General features: G+C 46.0%; 1 protein-coding gene across 8 annotated transcripts in view; it reads right to left on the bottom strand.

The window, feature by feature from the left end:
• ANK1 (ankyrin 1) overlaps positions 1–12,078 on the bottom strand; it is a 451,795-nt gene that overhangs the window by 51,234 nt on the left and 388,483 nt on the right. For 6 of the 8 annotated variants that reach the window (XM_063931753.1, XM_063931756.1, XM_063931754.1 and 3 more), the window contains 2 exons: positions 10,887–11,039; positions 3,561–3,701 (listed from right to left, as the gene is read on the bottom strand). In XM_063931753.1, coding sequence (XP_063787823.1) covers positions 3,603–3,701; positions 10,887–11,039 — 252 coding nt within the window. In that variant the 3' untranslated portion in view covers positions 3,561–3,602. Of the gene's footprint in view, positions 1–3,533; positions 3,702–10,886; positions 11,040–12,078 lie in introns of all 8 variants that reach the window. The other 2 variants (XR_010180528.1, XM_063931755.1) reach the window with 2 other exon arrangements.

Here is a 12,078-nt window from a genome sequence, read left to right as displayed (position 1 = left end):
GCTTTACCATTGGGGTTTGACTAGCCCTTTTTATTCAGCAGCTTGAAGATTCACAGCACCTGTCAGCGCCAATTTCTACCTTGGTAGTTTCTTTATGTATAGGAGTAAATTCAGTTACACGCGAGGGGGTTGCAACAACTCCTCCTCTCGTCTCCCTTTTTGCCCGATCTCGTCCTATGGGGCTGCCAACAAAAATCTGTGAGTCTGGGGCTACTGTACGTGCAGCATACAGAGGCACTTACTTGCAGGACGTGCTAATTGAACCAACTCTATAGTATTTAAGGGAAAAGTTTAAATTAATAAAGAAAGTGGTCATCAAGAGAGGGTGGTATTCATGTGACCGGCGGTCGGGAGACCGACGGTCACATGACCTCCACCAACATCCCGCCCCCTCACTATCCTGACGGTCGGCATGCCGACCAACAGTGACTATTTCCACTCGTGGGTGTCCACGACACCCATAGAGTGGGAATAGAACCCGTGGCGACCGCAGGGGCTTGCTGCACTCGCCCCTCCCTGCCAGGATCCTGGCGTCGGTATACTGACCGCCGGTCAGCCATACCGCACCCCTCAAGAGATTGTAGAGTCTTTGAAATTGGTTTTGTATAATTTCCTTCATAGTCATTTCCTATGTACTGTATGCATTATATGGACTGTGTATCTGCTGCAGGGCATTCTGGGACTGAAGTACTAAAACCCAGGGAACCAATATATGTACAGGCTTTAGAGTTGGTTCAGTACAGACTTATTATTTTTGTTGATATCAGTATAAGGGAATATCAAGTTTCCCATTGAATAGTGTTGTAAGTGTTAACAGCTTTCCAATGTAGCATTTAAAGAACTTGTAATAAGGTGATAATATCTGTGTAAAATCAGCCCTGTGGACATGCAGCGCTAAGTACCCGGCATAGCAGAGGTGCCCTTGAACAGCGGAGCACTGGGCAGCTGCCAGTCTTGTCCTATTATTAAAACAGCTCTCTTCAAGCTTGTTGGCCTGTATCTAAATACAGTACATACTGCTCACATTTCTTTTCTCTTCCCTATACTGTATTCACACAATGCTAAATATTCACAGAATGCAATGATTCTCAACCCGAGTACATTACCAAACGACACTAACGGTAATCCACTATATACAGTATTTATCTCTATGCTCTTTCAGAGAACTATGAAACCGATAGCAGAAATGTTTTTGAAGCAGTAAATAAAAGCATAGTATAGAACATCATATAGTACAGCACCACCGGACAAGTTTCAGTATGATCGGTATCCACTTCTGTCTATAAACTGAGAGGCCACATGCGGCTGACATTTGAGTCATATTATTATTACTTTCTTTCCAGGGACATGAATACTAGGTATAGTACAAAGCTCATTCACTATCAAGCCCCTAGGTTAGATGTCCATTTCAGTGGTCGGACTTTTCACAGTTTTTTTTTATGGCGAGCTTCTCGTTATCCTTTTGTAGTATAGTCTGAAAATCGTTTTTTTTTTCCATTCACTCATAACAAATAACTGCCCTGTGTATCACAGCCCCCATTCCAGCTCTATTTTATGCAGTGCAGTCTATGGTAGAGCCAATCCCTCTGCACTTGTGCTTCCTATATTATAGCCCGACCAGAACAGTTAAAAGAGAAAGCAATATAAAAAAAGAATAACTTTGGTAACACTGGCTATTTGGGTAGTACAAACACTTATCAGTTGTGAGGTTTGTAGGAAGGTATACCAAGACAAGAGGGCCATGATTGGGTAAATTGGTACAGAGATTGAGGGAAGGTAACAGAATAAACAAAAAAAAAACCTATAGTAAAGGTCCATACACACTAGACGACGTCGCTCTGATCTGTTTTACAACTTGTACTTTTTCGAACTGGTTTTCTTGTTTATTCTGGTAACAAGGTACAAGGAACAAGAGGACCATGCTAGGAAAGAATTCTGCGTTTGCCTATGAAGATGGGACAGACATATTGGGGGTAATTCAGAGTTGATCGTAGATCATTTACTCTGACATGCGGGGGGACGCACAGCACAGGGCTAGTCTACCCCGCATGTCAGGCCCTACTTCCCCGCACAAGTACAAAAGCATTGCACAGCGGCGAAGCTTTTGTACTTGACAAGTAGCTTCCTACTTGCGCAGCTCCTCCACGCTGGCAGGGATCCACTTGTCATATCCCAGGTCGCAGTGGCTGTGTGTGACGTCATGCTGCCATCGCGGCTGCGTTGCCCGGACTGCATCCTCAAAACGGCGTCCAAACGCCACCGGCCTGCCCCCTCCCGGCCAGAAAACGCGGCGATGGCTGAGCTGAGGTGCCGATAGCATCTCTAGCATGCACAATGCGGCGCATGCGCAGTTCAGACCTGATCGCCTGCTGTGTGCGAAAACGCACGGCAGCGATCAGGTCTGAATTAGCCCCACTGAACGAAGGTAACAGAATAAACAAGAAAACCAGGTTTGAAAAAATACAAGTTGTAAAACAGCTCAGAGATAGTGGGAAGGTAATAAGGAACAAGAGGACCGTGCTAGGAATGAATATAAGATGTGATTAAATAGGAGAGAGTTCAAATAAAGGTAACAGAATGAATGAGAAGACCATACTAGGAAAAAGTATTCAATATGATGAACCAGGACTAAGGTCATGGGATGGTAACAGAATGAACAAGAAAACCATGCTTAGGAAACAGTATAAAATGTGATTAAATAGATTAAAGATAGAAGGTATGTAACAGAACAGACAGGAGTCACTAAACTAATAGGGTAGAAAAGGAGTGAAGGCAGCAGAATGGACAAGAAAACCCTGGCATGCAGGAGTGACAGGGGTGCAGGACTGAGAAAGGAGATCATGCTATCAAATTAGGTTAAATATGTCGGAGTGAAAGAATATTGCCATGTTAGGAAACACTGCAAGGGTGTAGAATTAGGAGTGAGAGATATGCGTCTGAATTATTGCAACATTATTGTGAAGTAGTCTGTACTAGTAAGAAAAATTGAATTCAAATAATAACCTTTATTGAATAATTAAGAAGATTTTAAATGCATGGTGTCAAGAGCACTATTATTTATCAGGCCATGTGACAGGGCATGTAATATTCAAAGCTTGCAACTGAATACTATTTAGTTACCCAGTAAAGAATGTCACTTAATCGCACTGATTCACAGTTTTTGCTGAGCATGATTCAAAAATATTTCTCCAAGGGTCATGCTGGGTAAGGATGTCAGGTCAGGTGGTCGTGGCTGGATGAGAGTGGTGTGTAAATGGAGATCACCAGAGGCAAAGGGTGTAATAGGTGGTTATAGGTACAGCATGTGGTACAATTCCAAGTAACAGGCAGGACAGATTATGAGTATCCTCCCTTATAAAACTATGTCAATGTGTCTGATGATAATAGTAGGATGAGTTACTAGTTTATGATGTTATTTCATGGTTGGTTTAGGTGAATTGACACATTTCAAGTCAGCCAATTTTAGAGTTTGATTAGGTCTGTCCATGTTAGTTTAGAGGTGCTATGTTTTTTGTTTTTTTTAAGGATGTTACCTGGGGTTTCCCTGTGATTTGTATTACCTGGGCGTTTCCCAGTATTTTGGGTGTCCCAGTTTTGTGGTCTCACTGTTGCACCCGTTTAGTGCCGGCTCGTTTCACAATCTGTGCCCCTTTCCTCCCGTCTCCGACCTCTGACCTGAGAGAGTCAAACTCGTCCTCTGCCTGCCAGGGGCAGTGCGGGAAAGGGAACATAGGTTTAGGTTGTAGGAAGGGCATGGAGGATAGGGGTTAAAGGTCACACGTGGACAACAGAGACAGACATGAAACAATGACACAAGAGGATAAAAAAAAACAATAAAATGGGACAGAGAAAAAGATGGCAAATGAAAAATCAGCACAGCATATGAGTATGGAAGACATAAAACAAGTAGAGGACAGGGTTTCAGTAAAAAAGGATGCTAAATAGTGATTTTATAAAATAATTGATACATTGTTTAATATGTTAATGTGCACACACTTTAAGAATGTATTTAATTGAAAGAAAGGTAACACTGAAAGCCCCAAGCTAAATGGTCAACACTATTATATGGATAGTCTTATCATGGTAAATGACATGTCCATTGGGCAGTAAATCATTACAAAGCAAAGTGATGCCGCCAGTCGTGTGTCTATAGCGACATAATGACAGATGCATTCATATTGTCTGTACATGGAAACTGCTTCAAGAAATGTATGGCATCAGTAATTAGTCTCTTACACCTTGGCTAATAGAAACAAATTGTATTTAAACATGCAGTTTCCGTAGACTGATTACTAACTCAGCATTATGACTGGAAGTCACCCTGGTCTTTTCCTGCAATGTCTAGCCACACATGGGCAGATCCTGTCTCCCAGCATGAGGGCTAGTATTGCCGTTCAGTTTGGCCCCACACACAGGTGGCAAGATTGTGGACGAAATGCAGCTGTACACCCTCACTGACTGTGCGACACAATCACCTCCGGTGACAAGGGGACCAGCTAGTGCTATCAGAAGACTGGACCTGCTGTTCGGAGCCATGTGCTGTCAACTTCTGACTAAATTTATTAACATGTTCAAGAGGATCATTATTGGGCACTTTGCTGATATTGGACCATACTTTTTGAGATTTCTGGCCACATGCCCAATATCCACTCAGATAGTATATGATACTGTAAGTACTGTTATAATGGAAACATTGACAGCCCTGAGTTTCAGACCTCTGCCGTGTTCTCTTTGCCATTAGGTGTTTCTCCATTCCTTTGTGACCTATATCTACATCATGCAATGACTCAAAATAGCCATCTTCAGAAGGGATACACCTTTTTCCGCTCCTTCCCCTCAAGAAGTTCCCCTTCCATTGGTCTGCCAGCAACCTAGTCCTAAATCTGTGATTGCAGGATGTGCATAAATGACATGTGTTTCCTCTTGAAACCATTATATGATTGATAAAAGGTTATGGTTTATATTGATTTACCGGTTTAGAATATTTTAATAACTTCTTTTAGCAGCTGTATTTTTTTTTATATTCTTACTTGCTGTCTGTATTACACCTAACTGATCAACATTCACAGCACTTTTTTAAATTTTGATGCTACTAATACAATAGTAGCATAAAATACAATAGCAGATAATACAATAGCAGCGACTGAGGGTTGTGAGGAAGAGGAAGTACTCTCTCGGTCTTCTACTCCTGCTGATACAATGACTGCAGGAGGAAGGATTTTCTGTCCTTCAGGGGACAAAGAAAGCAAATACGGCCATATGGGCTGAAGGTGGTATTGCTCGTGGTAGCTGGTCCCCCAGGTGAGATGTGGTGAGGAGTGGGAAGCTGAGTGCTACAAGGCTGGGTTGAGCATTCTCCCACCCACACGGTATGGGGAAGGATGTTGTGGCTGGTATGCAGTCACAATTTTGGCTGTCAGGATCTCGGCAGTCCAAATACCGACTCCGAAATCCCGACACCCGTTGGAATTCCGATACCAGAACTCCGAAAGGGCCAGAAGACCGACCTGGAATCTTGACAGTCGGCATCCCGACTGTAAGTATGCCCGCCTGATTAGGTTTAGGGCTGGAGGAGGATAGGCTTAGGCTGCAGGGGCAGGGTTAGGGTTAAGCTGCGAGGCAGGGGTAGGTTAGGGTCAGGCTGCAGGGGAGGGAGGGTTAGGTTTAACAGCAGGGATGGGAACTTAAGTTTAGGCACCTCCGGGGGGGTGGTTAGGGTCAGGCTGCGGGAAGGGAGGGTTAGGGTTAGGGGGTAGGATAGGGACGAGAACACCCCTGTTGGTCTCTGGTGTTTGGCATTTGGTTTTGTATGTAAATGAATATAGCTGTGACCGATTCTGACCCACACGTGTCTGGACTCAGATATTGGGTAGTGTAAGGGGACCAGATAGTCATCCTTTAATCCTTATTGCAATCCCTGACTCTGGACCTCAGTGTGTATCATGCAGAGAGAAAGAGCCTGAAAGTCACATAAAGAACTGCTACCCTTAGAAATATTATACTGATAACACCACTCAGCATGCTTCCATTAACCTTTATGTTACTGAGGGGGATATTTAATAAAACATAATTATCTCATAAATGCTGGAAAATGTGATACACTGTATTTATATTATCTGGAGATGGAGATAAATATCTCCTCTCCAGTGACAGTTGCTGCACAGTCCAAAATTCAAACAGGGGAGCCACACCAACTGCCAGTGAGTCCCGAGCAGCAATGACTGGCAGTGTTTGGTATGGCATTTGTTGTGGCTTCCCTATTTAATTGTGTACTGCTCTGCAACTGCCACTGGAGAGGAGATATTTATCTCCATCTCCAGAGGACCTATATATCACATTTTCCAGCTTTTATGAGATAATTTTGTTTTATTAAATATCCCCCTGAATCTGATACACTACACTGCAAGGGAATATTCAGTTATATGATAAGTATATACAGTAAGCTACTACTCTTGTACCTGTATGGATAGAAAAAGCTTATTGAACCTTGATGACACATTCAGTCTAATGGGTCAAACCAACTGCAGGCAATTTTCTCGCCCCTATGGGTTAGTGTGGCAAAAGCCACACTTTACAGCAGCTCAGATTTCACAATTTTGTTTGCAGCCCCCTACAAAATTGTGCGAATTCGGGGGGTGAGATCAGGTCATGAGAGATGCGAGATGTAGTGCCAATGTCAGCATTTTTACCCCTTGGCAACTCGCACACTTCGCCCGCAATTGGATTGACCCCGAAGCATACAAGGCTGTAAAAAAAAAAAGCTTTGTGGCTGATTTGCGACTGTAGAGGAGTGCAAATTAGGTTTTAGATGGAAAAACTTATACTTTTGAGTCAGAGCTCTTAATTCTACACTCTCATATAGTTTGTATGAAGAAAGAACAAAAAAGGAGGGGTTAATATAAGAACAGTATACTGTACACCATATTTCTCAGTGAAGCAATGCGTACTTCAGTTATTATAGGAGAGATGAATAATAAAACAACCCTATACTGTACACCAGTGGTGGCCAAACAGTCGATCGCGATCGACTGGTCGATCGCGGACATGCGACCAGTCGATCGCGATACGCCGCCCAGCCACCCGAAGCCGCGCCTCTCCTGCCCTCCGCTCCCGCTCTGTCTCCTCACAGTCTGACGGCCGAGTGTATAGCTCAAATCAGGTGCCGGTTCGTTAGCCAATGAGAGCTCGCGGACCGGCACCTGATTTGAGCCATACACGCTGCCGTCAGACTGAGGAGGCAGAACGGGAGCAGCAGGCAGGAGAGGCGCGCGCTGCGCTCACCACACACCAACGGTGAGCTGTTCTATAATCTATACATGTCTGGCACTGGGGGAATATCTGGCTCTGCAGACACATGGCACTGTGGGGGCATATCTGGTACTGTTGGGGCATATCTGGCACTGTGGGGCATGTCTGGCACTGTGGGGTCATGTGTGGCACTGGGGGCATATCTGGCTCTGCGGGCACATGGCACTGTGGGGGCATATCTGGCACTGGGGGCATATCTGGCACTGTGGGGCATGTCTGGCACTGTGGGGTCATGTGTGGCACTGGGGGAATATCTGGCTCTGCGGGCACATAGCACTGTGGGGGCATATCTGGCACTGGGGGCATATCTGGCACTGGGGCATGTCTGGCACTGCGGGGTCATGTGTGGCACTGGGGGCATATCTGGCTCTGTGGGCACATGGCACTGTGGGGGCATGTCTGGCACTGTGGGGTCATGTGTGGCACTGGGGGAATATCTGTCTCTGCGGGCACATGGCACTGTGGGGGCATATCTGGCACTGTGGGGCATATCTGGCACTGTGGGGCATGTCTGGCACTGTGGGGTCATGTTTGGCACTGGGGGCATATCCGGCTCTGCGGGCACATGGCACTGTGGGGGCATGTGTGGCACTGTGGGGTCATGTGTGGCACTGGGGGAATATCTGGCTCTGCGGGCACATGGCACTGTGGGGGCATATATGGCACTGGGGGCATATCTGGCACTGTGGGGCATGTCTGGCACTGTGGGGTCATGTGTGGCACTGGGGGCATATCTGGCTCTGCGGGCACATGGCACTGTGGGGGCATGTCTGGCACTGTGGGGTCATGTGTGGCACTGGGGGAATATCTGGCTCTGCGGGCACATGGCACTGTGGGGGCATATCTGGCACTGGGGGCATATCTGGCACTGTGGGGCATGTCTGGCACTGTGGGGTCATGTGTGGCACTGGGGGCATATCTGGCTCTGCGGGCACATGGCACTGTGGGGGCATGTCTGGCACTGTGGGGTCATGTGTGGCACTGGGGGAATATCTGGCTCTGCGGGCACATGGCACTGTGGGGGCATATCTGGCACTGGGGGCATATCTGGCACTGTGGGGCATGTCTGGCACTGTGGGGTCATGTGTGGCACTGGGGGCATATCTGGCTCTGCGGGCACATGGCACTGTGGGGGCATATCTGGTACTGTGGGGGCATGTCTGGCACTGTGGGGTCATGTGTGGCACTGGGGGAATATCTGGCTCTGCGGGCACATGGCACTGTGGGGGCATATCTGGCACTGGGGGCATATCTGGCACTGTGGGGGCATGTCTGGCACTGTGGGGTCGTGTGTGGCACTGGGGGCATATCTGTCTCTGCGGGCACATGACACTGTGGGGGCATGTCTGGCACTGTGGGGTCATGTGTGGCACTGGGGGAATATCTGGCACTGCGGGCACATGGCACTGTGGGGGCATATCTGGCACTGTGGGGGCATATCTGTAATCTGGCGCTGTGGGGGCATATCTGTATCTGGCACTGTGGGGTCATATGTGGCACTGGGCATATCTGGCTCTGTGGGCACATGGCACTGTGGGGGCATATCTGTATCTGGCAGTGTGGGGGCATATCTGGCACTGTGGGGTCATATGTGGCACTGGGCATATCTGGCTCTGCGGGCACATGGCACTGTGGGGGCATATCTGGCACTGTGGGCACATGGCACTGTGGGGGCATGTGTATCTGGCACTGTGGGGGCATATCTGGCACTGTGGGGGCATGTGTATCTGGCACTGGGGGCATATGTGTTTGAGGTTTTTACCTGTGGGGGCCAATGTGTTATTTTGCGTGAGGTAGTCATTACACTCTGCGCAGCAAGGCTACGTCCCTTTTTTTTTGTTATACCACGCCCATTTTTAGTTATAGCACGCCCACTTTCTGTTATGCCACGCCCCTTTTTTTGCGCGCGCGCCTGCGGCGCGCGCTATTATTCCTCCTAGGTAGATCACAAAAGCTTTTTAGCTTTCACAGTAGATCACCGACTCCAAAAGTCTGGCCACCCCTGCTGTACACCATACCTCTCGGTGCAGCACTGTGTACTTCAGGTAATTATGGGTGAGATGAATAATAAAACAACCCTATACTGTACACCATACCTCTCGGTGCAGCACTGTGTACTTCAGGTAATTATGGGTGGGATGAATAATAAAACAACCCTATACTGTACACCATACCTCTCGATGCAGCACTGCGTACTTCAGGTAATTATGGGTGAGATGAATAATAAAACAACCCTATACTGTACACCATACCTCTCGGTGCAGCACTGCGTACTTCAGGTAATTATGGGTGAGATGAATAATAAAAAAACCCTATACTGTACACCAAACCTCTCGGTGCAGCACTGCGTACTTCAGGTAATTATGGGTGAGATGAATAATAAAACAACCCTATACTGTACACCATACCTCTCGGTGCAGCACTGTGTACTTCAGGTAATTATGGGTGAGATGAATAATAAAATAACCATATACTGTACACCATACCTCTCGGTGCAGCACTGCGTACTTCAGGTAATTATGGGTGAGATGAATAATAAAAGAACCTTATACTGTACACCATACCTCTCGATGCAGCACTGCGTACTTCAGGTAATTATGGGTGAGATGAATAATAAAATAACCCTATACTGTACACCATACCTCTCGGTGCAGCACTGTGTACTTCAGGTAATTATGGGTGAGATGAATAATAAAACAACCCTATACTGTACACCATACCTCTCGGTGCAGCACTGTGTACTTCAGGTAATTATGGGTGAGATGAATAATAAAACAACCCTATACTGTACACCATACCTCTCGGTGCAGCACTGTGTACTTCAGGTAATTATGGGTGAGATGAATAATAAAACAACCCTATACTGTACACCATACCTCTCGGTGCAGCACTGTGTACTTCAGGTAATTATGGGTGAGATGAATAATAAAACAACCCTATACTGTACACCATACCTTTCGGTGCAGCACTGTGTACTTCAGGTAATTATGGGTGAGATGAATAATAAAACAACCCTATACTGTACACCATACCTCTCGGTGCAGCACTGCGTACTTCAGGTAATTATGGGTGAGATGAATAATAAAACAACCCTATACTGTACACTATACCTCTCGGTGCAGCACTGCGTACTTCAGGTAATTATGGGTGAGATGAATAATAAAACAACCCTATACTGTACACCATACCTTTCGGTGCAGCACTGTGTACTTCAGGTAATTATGGGTGAGATGAATAATAAAACAACCCTATACTGTACACCATACCTTTCGGTGCAGCACTGTGTACTTCAGGTAATTATGGGTGAGATGAATAATAAAACAACCCTATACTGTACATCATACCTCTCGGTGCAGCACTGTGTACTTCAGGTAATTATGGGTGAGATGAATAATAAAATAACCCTATACTGTACACCATACCTTTCGGTGCAGCACTGTGTACTTCAGGTAATTATGGGTGAGATGAATAATAAAACAACCCTATACTGTACATCATACCTCTCGGTGCAGCACTGCGTACTTCAGGTAATTATGGGTGAGATGAATAATAAAACAACCCTATACTGTACACCATACCTCTCGATGCAGCACTGCGTACTTCAGGTAATTAGGAGTCTCACTCTCAAGCTCTTCTGGCTCTTGCAATGTTCCCTCAATTATTAAGTCCTCATTGTCCCCAAGGTCTGTGGAGTCTGGGGCTCCCACCCTGCGCAGGACCTTCCGTACTGTCTGTAGGTGATAACAGAAGTCATATAAACTGACAGACTGTATGGTACACAATATTCTTTTATGAAAAACGTGCACACCAAGGTGTGTGCCAACACTGTCACTGCATTTAAGCGCAATTGTTTGTATTACTATTCTCAGTTATTACTGAAAAACATTCTTTACCATCAATACTGACATTCTTGTACTTCTTAGCATTTGGGATTGGCCCACAACAGTGTGAGAAACTATCGCTGTTTCCATTTGTATGCCTTCTACCCAGTGTCACATTATAAACTAGGGCGACTGCAAACATGAAAAGCACTGGACATATCAGGCCTGACCGAGACGCACATAATGCCGTTCTACACGGCATTGAGCCATTTACTGCTACTGTGCAGTTGCACACATGGGGCCTGATTCTGAGTCACTCGATAACCGCATGCAATGCTGATATGCCTGCAGTAGTACTGCGCATATGCCCGAGTCACACTGTACATGCGACTCAGTTGTTCCCAAATGGTGATGCAGAACAAATTTGACTTCAGGTAGTGTGGATTTTAAGTGGGCGTTTCTGGGAGGTAACGGGGGAAAGGTGACTAGACAGACGTGGGCGTGCCGCTGACAGTAGCTGCATATAAAGACACACAACCGCTCACACAGGGCCTGGTTCTGATTTGGAAGTAAAAAAAAGCAAGAAGCTGGGCACCTGGGCAAAGGTGGGGCAGATGTAACATGTGCAGAGAGAGTTAGATTTGGGTGGAGTGTGTCCAAACTGAAATCTAAATTGCAGTGTAAAAATAAAGCTAACATTTGTGGGCTACGTGTAAAAGTAGCCAGTATTTACCATGCACAGAAAATATAATACTGTACATACAGTATATTTGATCCTCTTGCTTTGCAATGTGGTTTGATCCAGATACAATGTTACTTGCTTTTTTTGCTTTAATTCCAAATCAGAATCAGGCCCATAGTACGCCAAGCTCAGAAGGAGAAACTGCACTTGCCACAGGGCTAGTGCAAGTACAATGGTGCATCCATTGGTGCATCTAAAGACACACCA

Source organism: Pseudophryne corroboree, chromosome 6 (assembly GCF_028390025.1).
Source record: "Pseudophryne corroboree isolate aPseCor3 chromosome 6, aPseCor3.hap2, whole genome shotgun sequence".
Taxonomy (NCBI): Eukaryota; Metazoa; Chordata; class Amphibia; order Anura; family Myobatrachidae; genus Pseudophryne; species Pseudophryne corroboree.
Note: the sequence above shows the minus strand (reverse complement) of the source record. Positions and strands in the feature narration are given on the sequence as shown.